At 45.1% G+C, this 23,184-nt stretch overlaps 1 protein-coding gene across 1 annotated transcript; it reads right to left on the reverse strand.

The window, feature by feature from the left end:
- Positions 1-13,098: 13,098 nt before the first annotated feature.
- On the reverse strand, positions 13,099-22,513 carry LOC116788711 (serine/threonine-protein kinase SBK2-like). Its single transcript, XM_032691745.1, is given in 6 exon segments — positions 13,099-13,994; positions 14,252-14,454; positions 15,203-15,398; positions 22,272-22,298; positions 22,300-22,371; positions 22,373-22,513. Coding segments are annotated over 6 exon segments (1,227 nt in total). The 3' UTR covers positions 13,099-13,406.
- Between the last annotated feature and the right edge of the window lie 671 nt (positions 22,514-23,184).

A 23,184-nucleotide genomic window follows, 5' to 3' on the forward strand; every position in this document is an offset into this window, starting at 1 on the left:
GGAACTTCAAAATGCTATGAGTGAACTATGATGCTAGACTTGGTGACTGTTGTGTCCCACTCCTACAAAGAAGGGAGCACCCAAGATTCATAGATGCATGTGGTCAAAAAAGAATAGCAAAAGCCAAGAGGATCCAGAGAAGAAAGCTCACGAAGTTTTATTAGCAAAACACACTCAGCATGGAAATTGATAAATGTTTTGACCCTACTTTCTAATAATAAGACAAACAAAAGACTAAAAGGAAAGGGGGAAGAAGAGGAGAGTGAAAGAGAGATCAGAAAAGAGAAGACAGAAGACCACCAGCCAATCCAGCTGACAGATGTCCAGAGTCCTGAGGAAGCCACCCAAGCTTTGTGGAGGCACCTTCTAATAGGTAATTTTTCCCTGCCCTGGGATGGGGTTTCTTACTCTTTGTGTGAGTGAGCATGAGCAGTCCATTCTTCTGGACCTTTCTGGAAACCAGCTAGGAGTCTTTGAGGGTCTTTTGGTGGTCTTGATCCCCCTCTACTGGTCTTTTGATCCCCCTCTACTGGTCTTGCCTACTCCTTGACCCCACTTCTGCGCTCGTGCTGTCTGTGTTGTGCAGTCTTCATGTACCAGAACAGAGAAGCTGGCTCCAGAAGGGTGCTCTCCTACATCAGTACTTCCAGGCACATCCCGTTCTAACTTGTCAGCTGCAATGTTCACTTGTGTTTGAGGCAGAGCAAAGCGTTAACTCCTCACTGCTCAGTTACTCATTTGAACTGTGGTCATGTCTCAGGGATTCCTATTCTACTTAGCTGGTGCTTCACTTTTTCTTTGCCTCCATTCAAATGATGGCAGATTTCTTTCTTCCTTCTCTCCGTGAACTGGCTGCACTGCCAAGGACTATATATTCCCTTCCCTACACTCCAATATGTAGTTTCATTCTCAAATCCATGGGGGAGAAAAATCTATCAAGGACGACTACATTTGAGGTCTCCATTTATCTGCAGGCTCCTCCTAAGACAAAATCTGCTGAAAACTGGGCATCGTTGTCACCATATACTTGACCTGTTCTTATAACTAATTTTTAAGGGACAGGATATTAGATAAGACAAGATGTTTAGTAAGTATAAACGTTTAGGAAGTATAACGATGTTGAGGCAAGCTCTTCAAACTTTGTGCTATATAGATAAAACTGGCTGAGGTAAAGAACAAGGAGTAACTGGCTAACACTGGTGAACTGGCAGATAGATTCTGATTCTCATAAAGCAATTGTCAAAATTATGTAGTTGTCTAAGACTTTTAAAAAGGCCTTTAAATGTACGTCTTTTCTTGGAACATAATCCAAAGTTACAGGAAGAGTATATTCTTCCTATACCCTAAGTTCTGGCAGAAAAGAAATAAAATTGTTTTATGTTTGGGTCAATATTGTATCATTTCAATAAGCAAAAAACTTTAGCTCAATAAAATTTACAGAGATGACACTAAAGCAGCATTGCTTTCCTTCTCTAAATATTTTTATTAGTTGGATATCAAATGAACAGTCTTGAAAAGATTTCCTTGAATTCACATGTAATTTGAAGTTATTTCTTTTAAAAAGAAAAATAAATATAACACAAATATTTAAAACTCTGTTTTGAATTTAAAGATTTTGTGATTTCTGATAAAGTGTAATACCTTTTTAAACCATGTAAAAACTCCTAAGTAACTAAGCTGATTCCTAAAAAATGTCATTTATTTTTTCACTCCAGATCAGAAAGGAGTGGTTTCACTGCTGGCACAAACAGAGCCCATGTACTCAGGGGACTATCTAGTGTCACCTCAGCTGCTCAGATCTCAGGGCATCAGGGCCTCAGACTATCTCAGTTTCAAGAAGCTGCTTTGATTTACGTGCCTTATGACACCTAGTTCTCAGAGTATCATTAAAAAAACCCTGCCCAATATGAAAATTGCTGAGTTCCCACCCTCTAACTGAACTGTCTCGTGGTGAAATTCTCTACCAGCTGCTCATATTCATCACTCACTGACCATCTTCATCATCCAACTCACAAGCGAAAAGTCCTGTACAATCTCCTGACCTTTCTCCCACGCGTACACCACTGACTCCTCAGCTGCCTGGTGCCAGGCGTGTGTACCCGCAACACACTGGCAGGAGTTGATAGTCCCCACACTCAGCTGGGTTTTCCAGTGAACATAACACTTCTCCAAGGACCACTGAGCCCTGCCTTCACATGCTTGTCCCAGGTGGTCTCTGCTGCTCTTTGAATATGAGTCTTGCTCTGAGCTGACGTTAGCAGGTTTCTTTTTTTCACATCCAGCTACTGTGCTGGCTGGCATTTTGCAAGTGCCTTGACTAGACGCTTAGATATGAGGTCTTCTCATTAACACGTCTGTTGTAATTGAAAGAAGGCCAAAAGCCGGGAAAGGCAAGTTTCCAGCACTGCATTTGATTTAAGGGTAGCACTAATAGTTAAGGTTAAGTGAGTGCAAGTGCTAGTGACAGGCAATGAGCACAGAGGGACAGAAGGTAATGTATGGCAAGTGCTGGGGAAGAAAGAGTGACTGAAATGACTGAAAATCCACTTAGGAAACATCCTTAGCTGAGTAACTTTGGCACAACATTGCAATGGCACATCCTCTTAATACTTGCTATGCTGCCTTGCTTTTTAGCTATGTTGACTCACTCTCTAAGAAAAGCTACTGCTACAAATCCCATGGAAGCTCCATTTCTGACTCCTCAGGATCTGGGTCAAGCTCTCTCCCTTGCTCTTTCGTGCTAGGATCATGCAAGTGCCCACAAGGTGGACAGATCAGCACAGCCTTGCCTTCTCTTCCTTGACAAAGTTGTCAGCAATTTCTTCTCTTTTGCTAATATAAAAAGTATGTAACCTCCAGTTTCTGATTGTTTAGGAAGAGCAGAGAACAGAAAATGTACCTATTCTAAAACTGGGCACTGAATATTAATGCTTTCGAGTAGAAGTGCAAAAGCTAACAGAGCCAACAAAGTTCAGTAGCTGTTCAGAAGTGATTTCATTCCTTGGCTGAAACTAAGCATGGGAGAAGATGAAACTCAGTTCTGGAGGGAGCAGTTTAGAGCTGGTGGAAAACAGGTCATGTTACTAAGTCCCAGGCAAATCTGGATTCCTGAGGCAGGGATTATTGTGGGTATGGGTGTTTAAATCCTTGGCACGCTTCCAGCACTGGAAGCTTCAGCTACTGCAACACAGCAGTGTGAGCATCCAAGGGACTAAGATGTAGGAATGAGAATCCCTAGAGTGAAACAGTCTCTTTAAGGTAATGCAAAAACCAGATCCCACTTTCCTTCAAAAAATTACTCTGCAGATAAGTCAGAATGGGGATAGGACCACACACCAGCGACAGTGAGTGTGGGATTATAATCCTTACCTCCAAACCTGAGCTGTAGGCTCTGTTCCAGGTCATTAAAGGAAGTCGGGCTAGCTCCTATTAGGGTTTAAGTAGTGCCACAAATGAGATATCAGAGGTATTGTTGAGTACACAAAGAAGGTAATTCAGTGCCTCTGATGTCTTGATTGTCCACAACAGAGACCTGGTCCTGTTGGCTTCTGCTCTGATGTGCCAGGATTTCTATGAAAGTCAGAACCTGAGTGACCAGTAACAGTGCACACACAGGCTGTGCTCCATCATGGAGGAGAAATACAGAGAGGATGTGCTGAAAATAACTCAGAATACTCTGTGAAACCTGCGAAATCATTTACACATATCCCAGTTTACATACTTACCAGAGTTTACCAGCCCCTTATCTAAGCATGTTAAATTTATCTAGTGTTTGATTTACTCACCTACAGAAAACATATACATATCCTCTCTGGTACTAACATAACTAAATCCCAAAGTGAAGCTATAGGCCTGGAAAGGTGAGATGGTTCAAGGCTATAAAGCCCTTTCTCAGGAACTATTCTCAGCTATTTCCTAATCATACAGTACTATAAGGAAAGAATAAGTGTGTATGTGAAGACAATCAATAAATGACTCATCTCTGAGGCTGCGAAGTCTGCCTGAAGACATGCATTGGCTGATTTTCCATTCTCAAATGCTTCTTTTCAGCCCCAGGACCCAAGGAAGAAATTATCTGCTTTAGTGACTGCCTAGATATGACTGGTGTGCTAGTGTTTGCCTGACAAGCTATATAGAGAGGTGAGTTTTAGTCCTCTAATCTAAGTAGTGTGTCTACGTGAGCTCTTTCCCTGTCTGCAGGCTGATACATAGTAGTCTTTGGTTCTTAATTGGAATAAAATGATCTGTCAATGAAATGGTGAGCAGATTTATTTCTGAAGTAAATAAATACATGTTAGAATCACAAAGACAATGAATCTAAGGCTAATGAGGGAGATTTGCAAAGCAACAGCCTTGTGAATAGCATGAAAATTCTTCCAGCATCTCATGAGACCCCAGAATAAAGGGAGGAGCCAGGAAAAAAGAGCTTAACACTATCCGTCCTAAGTGACCCTGCATTGGAAATGATCTGGTTTTGCTCTTGGTAAAGGTTCCTCACCTCTAGCGAAGAGTTTTTCATTTCTCTTTCTTTTCCTTTACCATCATCCAATTGGGATTGCTAATGGGAAAATAGCAGATTTCCCGTGCCATTTTCCTCCAACCTTAAGAACAAGCTGAATGTTTAGAAGCAGAGATGTGAAATCCAATTTAATCCAACCTGAGCATTGTTCCTGACCTGCTACTCTCCCTTGGATAATTCTAACATGTGAGTGCTACCCAGCCATCCTCTGCCAGCAAGATGAAAAAAGTCCCATGAGCCACTGAAGAACAACAAAATCTGTATCAGAGCTTGGCAGAAGGAGTAGCCATGTCAAAAACTGGGAACACAGAAAACAGGACCCAGGCCCATACAGGCATTATTGCCCCTGCTTTCCCTAACATGGGGTAAGAAGGGAAGGAGTGGAAAGAAAAATGAGAAGTCAGAGTCAGGACTCACAATTCTTTGCACTCTGGCAGAACAGTGATATATCTACTGGTTAAGGAGACCTGAAGTAGGGATTACTGAGTACTGTTCCCAGGCCCAGCCTGGGTGAGCTGAGTTACAACTCAGGACTTTGTTTTGTGTCCAAACTTCTCATCAGTGAGGTTTCCACTTATTGAACCAAACTGATTTTTGGTGGTGGGTAGCAAGTTCCCTTCTTGAGGTCCCATCATTCCTTTGGCCAGTGCCACTTGGCAGCCCCCAATACCACATGCCATAAACTCATCTCTCTTCTGTCATGGAAAGAAAGGAAAGGACAGGGGCATCCTATTACAGCCAGGTCTCTGCCAGCCCTATCCAATTCCTGACATGCCTTTGTGCAGCCAGGAATCAGTGGGAGGGTGGCAGGCTGCTCAGGGGTAGAGCAGAATCACTGCCTATCATGGCTCCCACTTCATCCCCATATTTCCTTTAGGAAGCAGTACAGAAGAGACCAATCAGTTCAGCAGTTCCTGGGGCAGCCCAGCAACAGGAAACTCAGAGACTGACAATGGCCACCTTCAAAGACGTGCAGAGAATCACCAGGAGGTCCACCTTCCCTCTGCCCTAACCTCCTCCAGCACTGGGAATAGAAGCTGCCCAACCTGCCTGCTGAAGTCCCCTTCTACCCTGCTACCAGCAGTACCCAAACAGCAGCTGCTCTTTGTGCAAGTGTTCTCTTATGTTTCTAGCTGAGTGATAAAGTCCTGTTGGGATAAAGGCACTGCAGTCTTCTCTGAAGAACTAGGAACAGTATGGGTATGAGAGAGGGGAACCTGATGACACAAGTGCATGCTGCTTCTTGCTACAGCCTCCCAGATCAGTGCTTTAAGGAAATGAACTGATCCAAATGAATAACACCTTTGTCAGAATGAAGAAAGAAGCACTGAGCATCCTGTATTGTTTCTTGAGAGCGTGAAGTCTTACAGAGTTTTGTATAGAGGGATACTTTTTTTACAGCAGGATGACCTCATCAAGGTGAGATAGTGGATAGACAAGTGATGCAAAAACAGGGCTAAAGGACTGAGAAAGATTGAGCAAAGAGCAAGAAAGAGAGAGAAGAGAAAAAGTACCACAGAAGGAAAATCCTTGAAAGCTCCTCAGAGCCTAAGGAGGAAAGAAGTCTCTGGTAGGTTCCTTTCTTCCACATAAGGGATGTTAGTCCATAGCATCATGAACACTGTAATGTTACCAAAGCCTCATATATATGCAGCAGCTCTCACCACTCACCTGGGGCAATCTGTACCTTTGAGCATAGCACAACTACTACTGTCATGCCTTGGTGATATGTGCATAGCTGTATTCAACAATGCTATGAGTCCTGGACTAGAACAGGCTTGTGTCTGTCTGTAGTCAGATCATCACATAAATCTGGTGTATTATGAAACTCCTGTACTCAATCTGTATTGACCAGTTCAAAGGTATGGAGGTCTACCATCTGCTCATCTTGCTTAGTTTCAGGGGGTTTGACTGGTAAGCACATCCACACCTCAGGGAACTGACCTGTAGGTGACAAAGGGCTTATCCCATCACAAAGGTACGAGCAATTACATGTGTTTTGGTTCATTCCAAGAGGGCTGAGCAGCCAGAAGTTATGCAGCAGCTGCAGAGAGGGGTGCAGGGTAAAGCAGAGAGAGGCTCTGCTGAAGGAATTGTCAGGAGTTAAGCCTGCCCAGGATGCCCCTGAGGAAGACAATTATGAGTTAGCTCTACATTTGTCTATCTCTTCAAGATTACTGTCCTGAAGAGGAAGATGAAATAATATCTCAAGGAAAAGTGTCAGCTGCAACAACTGTTAATGGCAGAACACGGAATGTGAAAGCTGTCACTTTTTCCCTACCTGGCTTTGGAGAGAGCAGATTCAGCAGATGTCAACCAGTGTTCACACATTTCTGTCCCTGCTCTGTTTCCATCTCCTACTCCACCAGGGGAAGTGAAGGGAACCAGCTGAGCAAGGCACAGGGCAGCACAAGGACAGGGGACTGTTCAAATGGCATTTTGCAGACCATCTGCACAGCATTTAATCATGGTAGTATGACTGCTTTGCCTGAAACCAGTTCTATATAACCAGATGTCAGATACAAATTAAAAAATTTACTGTTTTATCACTCTAAGATAAATTGTCTCCTAAGCACCTCACTTAAATAAATCTGTATAGTTATAGATCATCTCTCTCACTACCCCCTAAGAAATACGTCAGCAAAGCTCAGGTGGAAGCTGCACTCAGAGTTAGCACACAGAAGGTCAAGAGTGGGAGCTGGAGCCTTTTGTGATTTCACTGAGACAGGAGCCAGACAGAGACACGAGTCCTTGGTGGGGGGCAGCTTGTAAACAGCAAAGAGGTTAGAAGTGCAATTAGTCTGTGTGACAACCATGACCACCTTCTGTCACCGCCCTGGGTCAGGCCAAATCCCCCTTCCTCCCTCTCTTGCACAAAGCTGAGCCAAGGCCCAGGACATGAGCATGCCCAGCTGCCTGTCAGCCCAGGGGAAAAAAAACAAGCGCACCCACAGCAACAGACCTATATATGGGCAAGACCAGACTACTGGTTGGTGTGGCTGGCTGTCAGACCTCAGTGGATCCTAAGCAGGGAAGTTTAGGATACGGACTGATACTAGACATTAGGGAAGTTAGCAGTGGTCAATTCTCTTCTTGTGGTCAGCACCAACACAGATAGCCCAGCACAGTATAAGGGGAACTAGAATTATAGTATGGGTAGCAAAGTACTGCCGAACCCAAGATACAAGATGTGGAAAATGCCAAGGCAGTTCATTTCATCTCTCTGTCCAAAGTATTTCCCTCTGGTTTATACATCTTCACCCAGGGATGCAGGATAGAGGTAAAAAAGCCTAATACCTGAAACTCCATGAGCCATTTCATGCTTCCCAGTTAAGGACCAGGTATCTTCTGATCCAGTCGCTTTCAATGCTGCATCTCTTTGGCATGACAATGGCATTTTATGACTTCTCAGGGTTTCTTGGCTACAGGCAGCTCTAGAAGACATCAGCTGCGTTGCAGTTGTTGCCTATGTGCCCCCTACATGAGTAAGAATGAAAGGTAACAAATTCCCACCATCTTTATTCCCCAGCTATTTTCTCTTTCCATCCCTGTTCTCAGGATGGAAGGCGAGTTGCTCAGAACAGGGTCATATTTTATGGTTTTTTATCAAAGCTCTGGCCTGATTTGTCTTTGAAGTGAAAGTCAAAACTCAAGAACAAGCAGTGTGGGAAGAGGTAGGCACAGGCATCATGCAGTCCTGCATCTGCCCTATCATATTGTCTGGCCTGAGATGCTTTCCCCCATTCATTTTTGGTAACTGGTGCTCAACTCTTTTGCAGTCTTGAGACCTGACATCTGAGTGCAGAGTGGGCAGGGCCACACAGGATGATCAGCATGTGATCTTGTTCAGGAGACAAGGCTACCAGGGAATGCTGTGGAATACTACTCTTCCTCAAAAACTGCAGTCACAGTCCTAGTAATGATACTTAAGTGGCCTTAAGCGGGAAGGGATGGAAGTAACATGGAGCTGACAAGGCAGAAGGAAGGTTATATACTGCAAGCTTCTAGAAATTACACTGGAAGCCTTACTGGTGAAGTCCTGAAGGCTGGGCCTCTGCCCTGCCTTTGGTCACTGGGTCAGTATCCAATAGAGTGACTTTCCACTTCCTGTAGAAAGAGGAGATGACATCAACCCCATTATCCAACTTCGTCTTATCCTCAGTTTTATGTTCTGAGTCCAGCCAGCATCACAACACAGTCTATATGTAGAGGACACTGCTGACCTGTGGTTAGCCCAAATAATTTGCCTACAGGTTGTCTTTAACAATCAATATTTTAATTCTGAGACGACTCAGCTGGGGCACTGTTTAACCATTATCACAACTTGTGGCACCTGTCTGAATTTTCACATCACTGTCCAGCAAACAGCTTCCACTTTCCCTTCTTCCTACCAACACTTCCTATCTGGGAAAAGAGGGACAAATAAGGTATCTGTCCAGTTAACAGACCCAGGCTCAATCCATTGCCCTGCCCCTTCAATACCAAAGTGCTTCCCTACACCCTGCAGTCTCTGATCTGCACCAAGTCCCCAGGCCACTGCTGAGTGCAACTATTGAGAAGCCATGTGGACTGCACAGTGCAGAAGACAGAGCAGAATCTGAAGTGAGGTGCACAAGGGGATCTGGAAAGACAGACCACACATCCCATCCCAAGCTATGGGATCCGCGCTCTCGGGCTGCATGTGCAGTGTGCTGCAGGCACCAAGGCACTAGGGCCTGGATTCACACTTCTTGGAGTCGCTGCAACCAGAACTCACATTGTGGACTGAGCTTTGTAATTACCCAATTTATCTCTTCATTCCATCCCAGAGAGGAGTGAAGTACTGCATCTTCCCCTCCTCTTTGGAGCCACCTGATGCCTCTTTGGGCACGACACCAGATCCACCCCATACCTTGTGCCTACATTAGCTGAAGTGTTGCCCTTTATGGTGTTGGGCTCCTGGCCAGCCCTCCCACAGCCAGCGGCTGCGCGTGCAAAGGGCCAGCATGTTTGCACACAGCTCTGTTCCATTCATCCTCTCCCAACAGCTGCTCTGGGAGTGATGGGGACAAGCAGATCCTTTTTCAGACCCCCTGGGGATACTCTTTGCCAGGTCTGTTTTTTCATTGATTTAAGAAATCCAGCTGTAATTATGATCAAGCTACTGAGAAAAGGAGCCCAGGCTAGGGACTTGGCTCAGGGCAGGGCTTTTCGCCACTGTGCTCAAATCTGTCCTTGCTTCATTGCAGCCCTTCCTGCACCACCATCACATGCATGATGCAGTCACAGTGCTGATTTCATCACTTCACTACGCATCACACAAAGTCTGAAGGCTCTGTGACAAAGGAGACAGAGGAACAATCCTGGTCATTGCCACTCCTCACTGCCATTAACCTCTGTCACATGACTTTGTCAGGCAGCACTGAATCCATGATCTTCATTGCCATAATTAGACTGCAAAAAAACAGCCTTGGTCCTCGTGGCATTCGGCAATTTGATCTGTTTTCCCAAAGATGTCAGTGTTCCATCAGCTCAGGTTCACTTTAATTTGGATTAAACCCTAAAATCTTACTAATCCTTCCTTGTCAAGCCAGTTTCTCATCCTGTGCCCAGTTCTGCTGACCATGCTGAGAACTTCCAAAGCAGAGATATTTGGGAGCCCTAAACATCTCCAGCTACAACATAGAGTGTCCTCAAGATGAAAAATGTTGCAGAATCCAAGAGTGGCTTACATCAGACAGGACCTCTGGAGATTGCCTACACTAATCTCCTGCTCAAAACAGAGACATCTAGAGGAAGTTTACCATAGCCTTGTCCAATCATCTTTTGAACATCTCTAAAGACTGACATACACAACCAGTGTTACAAAGTTTGGCCGCCATCACCATAAAGCCATTTTTCTTATGTTTAAATGGAATTAAACTGTCATCCAGTACAACTGCAAAGACTCTGAGTTATAGGAAGCTATAGGAAACAACAAGGTCACATTTCAGCCTCCTTTTTTCCAAACTAGACAAGCCAAAGTCCTCAGCTGCTCCTCACAGGACATTCCTTCCAGCCCTGTCACCAATTTCATCACCTTTTTCTGGGCAAATTTAAGGACCTTCAAATCCTTCTTTAATTGTAGGACCTAGTATTGCACTCAGCACTCCAGGTGAGGCTGCACCAATACTGAATGCAGCAGGATAATCCCCTCTCTTGACTGGTTGGTGATGGAGTATATGATGCACCCCAGGATGGGGTTTGGGCTCAACTCACACTGATCTGCTGCTGACCAGCCCCCACAGGTCCCTTCCTGCAGGGCTGCTCTCCAGCCACTCCTCTTCCAGTTTATACTAGTGCCTAGAAGTATGCAAAAGCATAAGATCCACCCTGACCCTTCTCACCTCCAGGCTGAACACTCCCCAAATCTCTCAGCTTCTCTTCATATGATGGTTTCCTTCATTAGGCAAGAACCCTCACTGCTGCAGTGTTGAGGCTTACTTGAATGTGTTTGGTTTCACCCTCATGGGTGCTCTTGGACCTTTCTCAGATTAAAATAGGTCATTATTAGGTGGTATTTTCTTCTCAGTATTCTATACCATAACCAATTCACCATCCAGTCTTCCTATTTTAGATAGTTTAGCTTGTTACCTTCTTTAAGACTTTCTTACAGCCTTATACCACAGCCCCACCAGGGTTCTTTTCTAAGCTGTCTCCAATTTTCCAGCTTTCCCTGGGATCTCCCCATGAGATATCAAATACTGATCACTGACTCCTGCTTCCCACACTCATATTTAGGCCAGCATGACTCTTGTTAGCTGCCTTTGCTGGAGATTTGACCACCCTGGATGTCTGCCCCTCTTTAGCTGTGCAAGGAGCCCATTAGACGTTTTGACAGCACAACACGAGGAGAACTCTTGAATGTGTTTCTCCCATCTGTAAGAAAATGTATTTTGTTTGAATATATCCAACTTACCAAGTTATCCAGATCTCTTTGAGTGGCCTGTTCCTCCTCCTGTTTATCACCCTTTTCATTTTTTGTGGAATCTGCAGGGTTTTACCTGCAGCGGCTTTTATTTTCCTTAAAATCATGGTTGAAAATGTTAAATGGTTTTCATTCAACAATTGATCCCTGCAGAAAACAATCAAAATACCCAAAGAGCATTCCAAACCGACAATTATTTCTTCTATCCACTGAAAGTTCTCAATCCACTTAATTTATGTTCTATGTACCTTGCACAATGCATTTTCTGAATCCATGCAGTATACCATAATTTTCTTTATATCAGTAGGTCAGGTTTTATAAAAACTGTGTACCATAACCCTATGAATTTAGTTTATTAAACACAAATTTATTATAAAATTGAATGCTGAGTGTCGCATTCCAAAAAGCCACATTACTGCTATAATTCTCTAGCATCTGTATCAGATTTTCCATTATTTTTCAATGGATAGTTGCCAGCTACCTGGCCTATAGATCCATTGGTCTTAGGGTTTCTCCACTTTAAATACAGGAACTGTGTTGGCACCTTAACATTCCTCTGCTATTCCTACAGTAATCAAAGAATAATTAAAGCCAAATCTCAGCAGGCCAGAGTTGAGCAGCATTTTTTATGATTCAGGGTAATGAAAGATTCTAAGAGATGGAAGTAAGAAGAAGCAGACTTTGTATCTTGATGACAGTAAGTTGGTTGGTAAGGTAAGCTGGGGAGTGGGAAGGAAGGCACAAGGCATAAGTGACGTAGGGAGCAGGAATAGGACAAAATACTAGTACAGAGGTGATGTTGCTGAGAAAGGAATGAGCAAAAAGTGTTCACCAGGTAACGGGTAGTGGAAATGGAATGTTGGTTGGTAAGTTAAGTAATGATAAAATGCCAGTGGATGAGAAGAAGCTGGAAAAAAAGAGCTGGAGGTTGGCAAAACACAGAAGGAGTGTGTGCAAGAAGAGGCCTGAGATGAAAGAAAATCTGGGATGCTAGAAAGTGTAGTGCTGGAACACTGCATTTTTAGAAGTTATGAAGCCCCTGAGATTGGAAACCTAGCCGGGGATGTTTCCAGCAAAAGGACCAGATTAAGTGCTGGAAGGGATTAGCAACAACATAATCCTGGGGACTGGAGAGAAGTAGAAAAGTAAGAAGGGCACTAACCCCTAATTCTTTCCCTTTCCAGAATTAAAATGTGAACCTAAGAAGACATTAGGAGAGTTGTGTGTCTGGGGAAAGGTTGAAGTAGTGATAGGAAATGGGAGAAGGAAAGTCTTCTAGAGGGGTAACCAGGCATCTAAAAGACCATGAAGGACATCGTCTTAGGACCTGAAGGCAGTACAAGGCAGGAGACGTACTAGGGCTCATGTCAGATAACCTGAATGTCATAACCATTTCCCAGCTACCATCCACAGCCACATGCTGGGGGCTCCACAGCACCTCCACCCCACCAGCCTGAAGCCAACTTTCAAGGATCCTGGTGGAGACCTAGGTAGCATTCAGGGATGGCCCCTGCCTTGAACAGTTTGTGCTGAGATAGCTGCATTCTCTGTCATGCTCCCTGCTCCCCGATAGCAAGTGGGTCCCAACAGGCATTTTTATGAGAGAAAAAGAGCCACATACAGAACACAAAAGTACATACTTTGCTCTATTTTGAGACAAGGCAGATGCTGCAGCCTAGAAAACTCCCTGGAGTTCCTGTGGCCAGGAAATGAGAGAATGCCTCACACATTTCCAAGAGAAAGGAGATGTTTTCAAGTCCTAAGGGAGCACAAGGAGGTGGTACTGGGCAGCACTGAGTCATGGGGTGAGGACCATGTGTGGCATGCAGCAACAATGCTGCAGAGAAGTTGCTCTGGGTCACCATGGCCTCTCATGTCCTAGCGACCGAGGTGCCCCAAACCACAAAGTCCCTTGCAGGGTGAGACCCTCCTTCACTCCTGCTACACGGGGAGCTGGCTCTTGGACTTCACAGCAGTTTCCTCACTGTGCTCATCCTGGAGCCTCCAAGGGCAGTCAATGTAGCGTAGCACCCTGCTGACAGGGCCACGCTTGGCAGGATCTAGTGCTAGCAGGCTCCGCAGCATTAGGGCAGCCTCAGCTGTCAGCCGCTTCCAGTGGTGGGGAACGTCCTTCTCTAGGCCTGTCTCCTGCCACAGCATGAAGTCCTCAAAGAAAGGGTCGTCTGGCAGGCTCTGCTCCCAGGGGAAGTAGCCGGTCAGCAGGCAGAAAAGCAGCACACCGAGGGCCCAGGCATCCATGCTGCTGTCAATGGGCACCCCCTGGGCATCAGTGGTGTTGCTCAGCTCGGGGGCAGTGTAAGGGATCACCCCGGCCACCAGCTTGAGCTTGGTACCCTTGGGCCGCGTGAGGCCAAAGTCAGTCAGTTTGATGAGCCGACAGTCGGGATCAAAAAGCAGCACATTTTCAGGCTTGATGTCACGGTACACCAGCCCCCGGCTGTGGATGAACTCCAGCGCACTCACGAGCTGCTTGGCACAGTGCTTTGTGGCCGGTTCAGGGATCCCGTCCTGCACAGGGAGAGACACAGGTGATATGGCAAACGTCAGGCACCTTGGCAGCCCTGCTGGCTGGGCCCTCACCATCATGCTCTTCACTGGGAAAGACCTTTACCTTTCTCATCTTGCAATCCCAAGGCTGCTTCACTGCTGCAGACCCCAGAGAGACCTATAGCCCATTGCCTTTATCTCCCTCCCTCTGACCCAGCCAGTCTGCACACTAGCCAAACGTGCAGCCTCAGTCCTCACAGCCTTGTGGCAACACTCACACGGGGCTTGATGATAGAGATGAGGTCTTTGTGCAGTGCTGGTTCATAGAGGAAGCCATAGTACTGGCTGGACTCAATGGCAATTCCAAACATGCCGATGATGGCAGGGTGGGTGGCGAGGGAGAGCGCCACACAATACTCATACAGGAAGGTGTGCAGCTTGGTACTGGCTTTGGGTAGCAGCTTGAGAGCCATCAGAGTCCCTGGGAATGAGAAGAATGGGTTAGGCTCCTCTGAAAATCACTCACACCAAGACAAGACAGAGAGGCCACTGAGCAGCCATGGGTCCGGGCACTCACAGCCACAGGGATGTCTCTGGTCCAAAGCTCTGTGTGAGCATACCCTGTGGACACCAGGTTTGGGAGCAGGCATTACCACTGGTGTGAGTTTTGAGCCAGTCAGGGCATGCACAGGAGCACTGGGCAGAGCAAGGGACATTCAGGGTATGTGGGCCCATAAGTCTGAGCTGAGACTACTGGGGAAGAGCAATGTTAGGGCCCTGTGGGCACTCAGATGGCCAACCCAGGACCTTCATTCACACCCTCTGTCCATGTGCCTTAGGGCACCACTTCAGCTAAGTCTTGGGGCTTCAATCCCTGCCTGAGCTCTGTGGTGGGACTGCTGGTTTCCAGCCATATCACATCCACGCTGGTGCCTAGCTGTGAACTCTATTGATCCTGACTTGTGCATTGACTTCCCAGTTTGATCTTGGACCTACCTCATCACCATAACCTTGCCTGATCTTCTAGGCTGCCACCAGGCATCACCTGTTCCCTGGCTGGGTGTAATTGGATGGTTTCTGGCTGGGGAGGTCCCTGTCCTGCTGGTCTCCCTGGGGATCCCCCCACCATGCTCGGTGCCCAGCCCTAAGGAGTCAGAGCCTACCCCGTGCCCTCATGAGCAGAGAGGAGACAAAGCACAGTAGTTCGCAGGGCGCAGTCATTTCCTTACCTCTCTGCCTGTGGGTCACTAGCATCACGTGGCCATACTTGCCCCTGCCCAGCTCCCGAATAACCTCATAGTGCTCAGTCACCTCGGCGCGCACCAGGCTCTGAGCGGTGATCTCCAGGAGCTCGTGCAGCATGGTTGGTGCCACTGTCCCTGACACTGCTGCAGTCACAGCTGAGCTGTCGGCCATTGCTGAGTGCTGCAGAAACACCATGGCCAGAGTCAGGGACATCACAACATGAACAGAGAAAGCCAGATCGGACATGCAACACAAACCATGCCATGGCAGGGGATATCTCTGCCACTTGGAACCTGAGCACTCTTGCAGCTGTGCTAGAGTTGAACTTGTACTTTCGTTCAGCACAGCTCTGACCAAAGACTCTCACTATATAAAAGGTCCCTGTACTGAAGGGAAGCTCTTTCAGCCCTCCAATCTTTCTGCCTAATGTTTTGCCTTTCAGGCAAACATTAACAGAGTCTCAGATTATCAAGTGTAACACCTCTAGCTCTCCTTAGCCTACTGCAGCAAGACTTTGTCTCTCTACTCAGAACCCACCCTTACTGCTCAGTGAAGAAAATTCTTGAGGTAGTCACAGAGACAGACCTGCCTCTTAGGCAAAGGTACAGCTGGCACATGAAAAAAAGGGATTACTAGTCAGAGGCAGTGTTCCAAGGAAGCCAAAGGGAGCTCAGTACCTCACATGCCTACTGACATTTCTGACTCAAAGTCACTCATCTGTGCAGCCAAGAAACTTAGGCAGGAAGTAAGCTTGGACATCAGTGCCATTTTGAGCTACCACCAGCTGCTTCAGACCCATTTCAGAGAAATACTTTTTCAGTCCCCCCCAGCCAGCTACAAGGTAGCATTTTAAGGACCCTGCAGCAGCACTCTCTCCCTGTCTACCTCCCTGACCTCTGAACACAGGCACCTTGGGCCTGGGAATTCCTCCTGGTTTTGGAGCAAGGTGACAGAACCAGAGCCACAGGATGGTCAAGGCCAGAAAGTAGTTCTGGAGATCATCTAGTACAAACTCCTGCTCAGAGGGCGATTAACCAGAGCAGGTTGCCCAGGACTGTGTCAAGTCCAGTTTTAAATATCTACAAGGATGGAGACTCCACAACTGCTGTGGGTAACCTGCTTCAGTGTTTGATCACCTTTATGGTAAAAAAGTTTTTTCTTATGCTTAAACAGAAATTCTGTTTCAGGCCCACAGCCTCTTGTCCTGTCACTCCTGTATCACCTGATAGTGTGATACACCTGGCTGTGTATTTTTACAGGTGTTCATATGCATTGATAAGATGACCCGCTCAAGTCTTCTCCTCTCTTAGCCTCTCCTCCTATGAGTGATATTGCAGTATCTCAACTGTCTTCACAGACTGGATTTGTTCCAGTATGTCCACATCTCTCTTCTGCTGAGGAGCCCCACTGCTGCTACATCCAGTCATTCTTAAGAATACAGAAATTTAGAAAAAGAATTATGTAAATGTAGGAAATCTAGAAGAGGATTGGATTTGTACAGGAGACTGGGACTATTTGTGGGAAAGTTCCCCTTCCCTTCTCTCCTAGACCGCATTACTAAGCCTTATCCAATTCAGAAGTACCAAGTAAATGGCCCTACTTTTCTGCAAAGGCTTTGGCTTGGTGTGAGAGCCAACAGCAGTCCAAGTTAGAACAGTCTATAGGGAGTACAAAAATGGACAAGTGCCTGCATGGGAGGGGATGAAAGCTGGGCAGAATTCACAGGGAAAGACAGTCTGGAAAATATTTTAGAGATTTTGCTTTGATGTCCTCCTGTTGGCTGCCCAGCCAACATGGCTTGTGAAAATCCACACAGCAAGGGCATCACAGAGCCTGCAAACAGACCCACTCTGCTAACAACATCTCCAAACTGGCAATTCTGCATTTCGGTGTTATACAGGGAAAAAATTAGGTGGTATATAAAGAAAATACTTAAAATGTAACAGACTTGGGAAAGGCATAGACCTCCCATTGACATTAGATAGACTAAAGCCAATTAAATAGGTGGTGGAACAACAGGAGAGATGTCACGTGCAGAACACATTAGATTTACATTTGTGAAAAAAATATCAAAAGATATTTTCTGTGAGACAGTGTTTCTCCTATATCAAATTCATGGTCATATACAAGTTCTTGTCAGCAAATGGTTCATGATCTTCTCAGATAACTTAACTTCTCAAACTTGAGTTAGATAAAATTTCTCCCATTGTATGCTGGCCACCTGTTGGTGTTATCTAGCCCAAAGGTTAGAATCTTCTCACTGCATTCACTGTAAGTATTATTATAATAATACTGCAAGTATTATTCAATAGTTATATACTTTTCAAATACTTATAAATGAATATGTTTTTATTTACATTGAATTATTTATGATTCATCCATTTCATATGATTCATTACTCCTTTCCAATTTACTATGTGAAAACTTGCTTTCATGAATGGAAAGATATGCTTTTCTGCATATTCTTGGTTCTCTCTTCAGGTTTTAGAGTTGAAACATTTCAGTCCATAAGCTTTGGCAATTAAAAAAAAAAATCCATAAACTCCTTGTGTCCTTCTACTCCACAATTCAAGTAAACTGCAATATAGGTGACAGAGATCCATACCTCCATTCCTTGCCCCTCTGGCATGGGAGGGCAAATGGTCTGGGTACAGACTAGAGCATTCGTGAAACAGCCAGCTTGGAAAAACAGATCAGCCATAGGATATGGGTAGAGTTTCTTGACGGACAGTGACCTGCATGTCTGATCAGGGCTTCATATGAACAAAGCCCCAGTTGCAGTCACCCCAGAACAGTTTGCAGACTTTGGTCCTTGCTTCCCTTGAAGATATTAATTACAAGACACAGTCCATACTTCAGGAAACCACCACAGTTGTCAGGTCTTTCTCTGAGATGTCACTGCCATTAACTAGGAAGATAAGTGAGGGACAAATTTGGGCCACCACTGAATACAATGTGTCTGGGTGCTCTGTACCTATCTCTGATACCTTCTAAAGTGCCCTTTGCAGAGTGACAAGCACTGAGGAGGAGGTCACCAGGGCCATGGCCAGGATGCATTCACCATTTGTCTCTGCTATATTGGAGGCAGCAGGCAAAGCCCTATTCAAAACTGTCCTTTCCTCCCCTATCCTTTCTGTGCTTCATCCCTGCTAGAGGTCCTGTTTCCAGGCTGTTGACTGTGAGAAACCCTAATTCCTCAAAAGAATCTCTAATTACAGCAGCAAAAAACTCATATCCTTTACACCATCTTGAGATGGTTCTGAGCCACCTGAGAAGCTGAGGACGAGCCTATGGAGATACAGTGTCTTAGTCTAAATAATGTTGTTCTGGTTCTTCAACCAAAATTGTTAATATACTTAGTGCAGAAAAACACTTCATACCTGTCAAGAGCCAAAACCAGTGTAATGTCTCTAATAACAGATAAAGAGTTATGATGACAGAGTCACAGAGGTGTTTAGGCTGGAAGAGACCTCTTGAGATCATCTGATCTGATTTCCCTACTCAAGCATCAGCAGTAGAATCAAATTGCCTAGGAAGATGTTCATCCAGGTTTTCAATATCTCCACAGATGGAGACTCCTGTCAATGATCACTACTAGGAAGAGTCTGGCCCACTTTTCTTCATTCCCTGTCATCAGGTATTTATATACACCAATAAGATCCCCTCTGAGCATTCTGTTTTTCAAGCTGAAGAGTTTCAGCTGTTTCAGCCTCTCATATCAAAGATGCTCTGTTAAAACTGGCCTTCAGCATATGGCATGTAGGGGCCACTTTCTTGTGTGCCCTCCTACAGAGCTTTAACCCAACCCAAACGACAAACAGCATTTGGGGCATCTCTTACAAAAAGTCATTCAGTCTTGATCCAAAGGCAGTTGGTCAATTATAAATGCCAGCGTGAACATTCTTGCTGTTACGTATTTATATGAGACCCTAATCTGAACTTATCTAACCAGCTGCTGAAGTTTCTCAGATAGAAAAAAGAAGCTTTTAATACCTGTTAATTTTCTCTGGACTCTGACAGGATTTATATGCACTGTGATCAGAGGTATAACCGCCTATGAGAACATATTTTCAACTAATTACATTGAGTAAAACTATCAGAGCACAGACTGAAACTCAGGCTATGTATTTAACCAACACTTTACTTAGGCTTCACAAACCATGTGGCGCACTGTGTTTCTGCAATGCCCGCATCAGTTAGTTTAAAAACAGGTAAGATGCTTCCAGAAACTGTGATCACATTTTTTATTGAGAATAGACATCTCTATGCTCTATGATCAAGACACCCCTCAGTCTTCTTATTGGTTCAGTGCCTTCAAATAACCTTCTGTCTAATTGTCAAACCAAGCTCTCAGGTTGTTCAGCTCAGTTGTCCAGCTCTCAGATTTATTTTATGGTTCTTCTGTAAAGCCTCACAATTTTTTCCGCCCTCCACCCCCTTGTTAAAACCCTGACTGTCTCAGGGGGAATGACTCCTGTCACACATTCAGCTAGAATTACCCTCTGCCTCATGCTGTGGCCTCAAGATCTCTTTCTGCAGGAACACTACACAAGCTGCACTACCTTGTACATCCATTATTACTCCAGAGTTTTTCCAGGTTACTGTCGGGAGAAAAATCCACTTCCTCTTCATGTCCCTTTATGGTGGTTGCCTACCTTGTTTCTACCTGAATACTTCTGCACCACCTTTAATAAAGCACATTTTGCTCAAATGGACTTATTGTACCAAGTAATTCAGATCACTTAGTATCTCAGTTGTTATGAAAATACCACATTCGTTTCTTCTTAGGGCTGGTAAGGACCCCACTTGCAGGCATTTCCCATGAACCTCTAAATTGTTGGTGGGAGTTTGGAGCAGTTCTCATCCTGTTATTGGTTCAACAATACCTGCCAGAAACATCCCATTCACTGGTTGTTTCCTGAAAGTTATCTGTACAAATTCACCCTGGCATTGCTCAAAATCAATAAGTGACACATTTTTAATTAATTAAAAATAAGTCCTACGGAGTGGAAAAAATAGTATTTTATTGATGTTCTTACCCTACACAATTAATTTTATTAAATCCTGAGTCTGTTATAAACTCTTCTGTTATAATACTTTTACCTTAGTCAACGGTCAAGAAGAAAGCACTGAAATAATCCGGGAAATGTTTGCAAATGGAACAAAAAGGGTTTGGGCAGACAATGCATTGATTGATAAAACTAGTGTGTGCACATACATGCATACCAAAGGGTTTCAAACAACCAAAGAAGTCAGGATTTTAATCTGGTACTGGCTGGGTGACAGAAAAAAAAAAAAAAAAGAAAAAAAAGTCCTATTAATCAGACATATCTAAGTTCTTCATGCTGCTTAATGGGCACTAGGTAAATCCAGAAATGTAGATCTGGTATAGTCTCACTTCCTTTCCAGGCCTTAAGACATTCAATGATACAGAATCGCACTAGAAATAATCTATGGTGATACAGATACACAACAATAGAGATACAAGTCTGAGAGGATAACAGTACAAGGGTTACTGATGTTGCAGATTCCACTTTTGCATTAACTCTGCTGAAGAGGATGCCCAAAATGCAGGAAACCTCTGCAATGAGAAGTAAACCAGCATTTTCCAGATGCTAAATTAAGAAAGTAAGCTTCACTCTAAACAAAAAAAAAAAAAAAAATAGATACAGCTGTTTAGCTCTATGAGACTAAGACAAATTGTAATGAAAGAGATTTGTTCTGAGATGATGTACCTCTTACAGTGAACTCCAGTTTCTGCAGAGGTTCCTACATACAGATGCCATGAGACAGTCTGAAAATTAATCTCTGAAAATCAACTGAGTTAGGAATGCTGTATTTCTGAAGAGCTGGCCATCTGCTTTTGCACTACAATTAAGAATATCACACACCAGTGGAATTTGTATTTTTATTATGAATTTATTTTCTCCATTTGCTTTGCTTTGTACTCTATCTGCTTTTTAATGATGTTTCTTGATGTTAAAAATATACCAATGTGAAAAAAGCCTGGGTAACTTTTCTGAAGGCCAGCTGATAGGTCAACAGAACTATCTACTGGATGTTTTCTATCTTTTTAATGACATCAGTGAGCCCACAGTTCAGCAAGCTAGCACTGGTGTCCCCATTTTGACAGAAAAAGGACCAGAGAAGAATTATGAGAATGATAACAGCGCTGAAAATTACTGGGAAACTTCCAGGAGAGCAGTCTTTATAGCTTATCAAATAGATAGTGAAGAAGTTACCAACCGTATGTACCTTTCTGGGTACTAAAATTTCTCTAAAAAGGTCTCTCCCAGTTAGGTAAAAGCATTATAATAAAACCAATAGATGAAGCTCAACTGTGGTGTAGATTTTGTGAAGAAGGATATTTACCCCTAAAAATCTCATCAAACAGTATGAAAGAATATCCTTCCACCTCTGGAACTTTTATCTCCAGAATGGCACTTCCCCCCCCCACCCCAAGAAGTCCACTCTAGTGCAAACTATGTTTAATACAGCAAGGGATCAGAACAGATTACGTTTGCTTCTGGCCTTGTTGCTGGTAGATTTATGAGCTTCTTTCTAAAACTGGTCAGCAAACCAGTGCTTAATCTCACTGCGGAGAACCGACTGTCCCCATAGCAGAAGTGCGTATTGATCTTCTGAGGGAGAAACACCCAGCAGCCTCGCCGGAGAGTCCCTTACGCCTCTCCCCAGCAAGCAGCACACCACAATTTCCGCACAGCCTCCTCCTCGGACAGAAATCAGCAGCAACATCACTGGGACCAAGCCACATCACACTCTCCTCCCAGCCCTCCAGCCAGTACTGCGGCACCATCCCACCCGACACAAGACCCAAAGCAACCTTTCAGGGCAAAGCCATCAACGAGCTAACCATCAACCCGATGAGGGAAATGGTGCACTTCGCATTGTGCCGGCATGCTACGCCCAAGTCTCCAAAACCAGTTTGTGAGGGGTGGGTGCCCTTTTACACGCCTGTTCAGTCTCCTTCATCCTGCCACAGCTGTAACTTCTCTTCTCGTACTCCTTTCCTGTCCGTACTAAGCCTCTCACCTTCTCCAGCAGCGCAGGACAGCCAGCCGGCCGTGGACTGCCTCGTTTCCCTCGCTGCAGCCTCCGGGCTGGATTCAGTCTGCGCCGAGCAGCCGGAGGGGGCTGCCAGGCGTTACAGGACTGAGCGTGACGCTCCGCCCCTTCCCCATACAGGTCCTGGGGGCACACTGCCTCCCTGCTGAAGGTGACCTCTGGCAGGGAAGAAAAGAGGGGGAGTGGGGAGGAGGAAGGGGGCTATTCATCTACTCTCTTTAGGGAGGGGGACATGTTTCAGGGGTCAGGGTGGGGTTATTTCTGCTCTAGCCATACCATCATAAGCCCCTAGGGACCCTTTGGCAGGCCCACCCTGTTCAGCCCTTCACTCCAGCTTGGGCTCTTGTTACAGCTGAGGGAGCAAAGCAGCTCCCTGGGCTGGTGCGTGGTCCTTAGTCAGGGCCTGTGCCCGATAGGAGCCCGTTCCAGATGGCAGGGCTCAGAATGACTGTGCGCTGCCAGTGCTTGCCCTTTGCTACCAAAGGCACTCCTGTCAGTGAGCATCGGAGATCAGGCACAAGCCATGACTGGTTCAAGGACTCTTCATGGGCCCCAGTGGGTCAGGGTCTTCACACACACCAGTAGTAGCAGTACAGAGCATTGGTACAGAGCATTGAGGTGAAATTGAAATTATTAATGGTGACTACCACGATTTGCAAGCTTTTAATCTTTTCTCAGTACCTCAGGCTGTACTCCTGTCCCAAGGTCCTCTTTCATCCATTTGAGCATGGAGTTGAAAGCAGCTCCTGGCTGCATAGACACCAAGAAGGTCCTAGATCTTAGCTCTTAAGCACTGCTTTTTTTCTCTTGGGGAAATGGATCAGACTGGGTATCTGAAGCAGTGATGCATGCAGCCATGACATAGGTGTGTCACAGCGCT

The sequence above is a fragment of the Chiroxiphia lanceolata genome, chromosome 1 (genome assembly GCF_009829145.1).
Source record: "Chiroxiphia lanceolata isolate bChiLan1 chromosome 1, bChiLan1.pri, whole genome shotgun sequence".
NCBI classification, from domain to species: domain Eukaryota; kingdom Metazoa; phylum Chordata; class Aves; order Passeriformes; family Pipridae; genus Chiroxiphia; species Chiroxiphia lanceolata.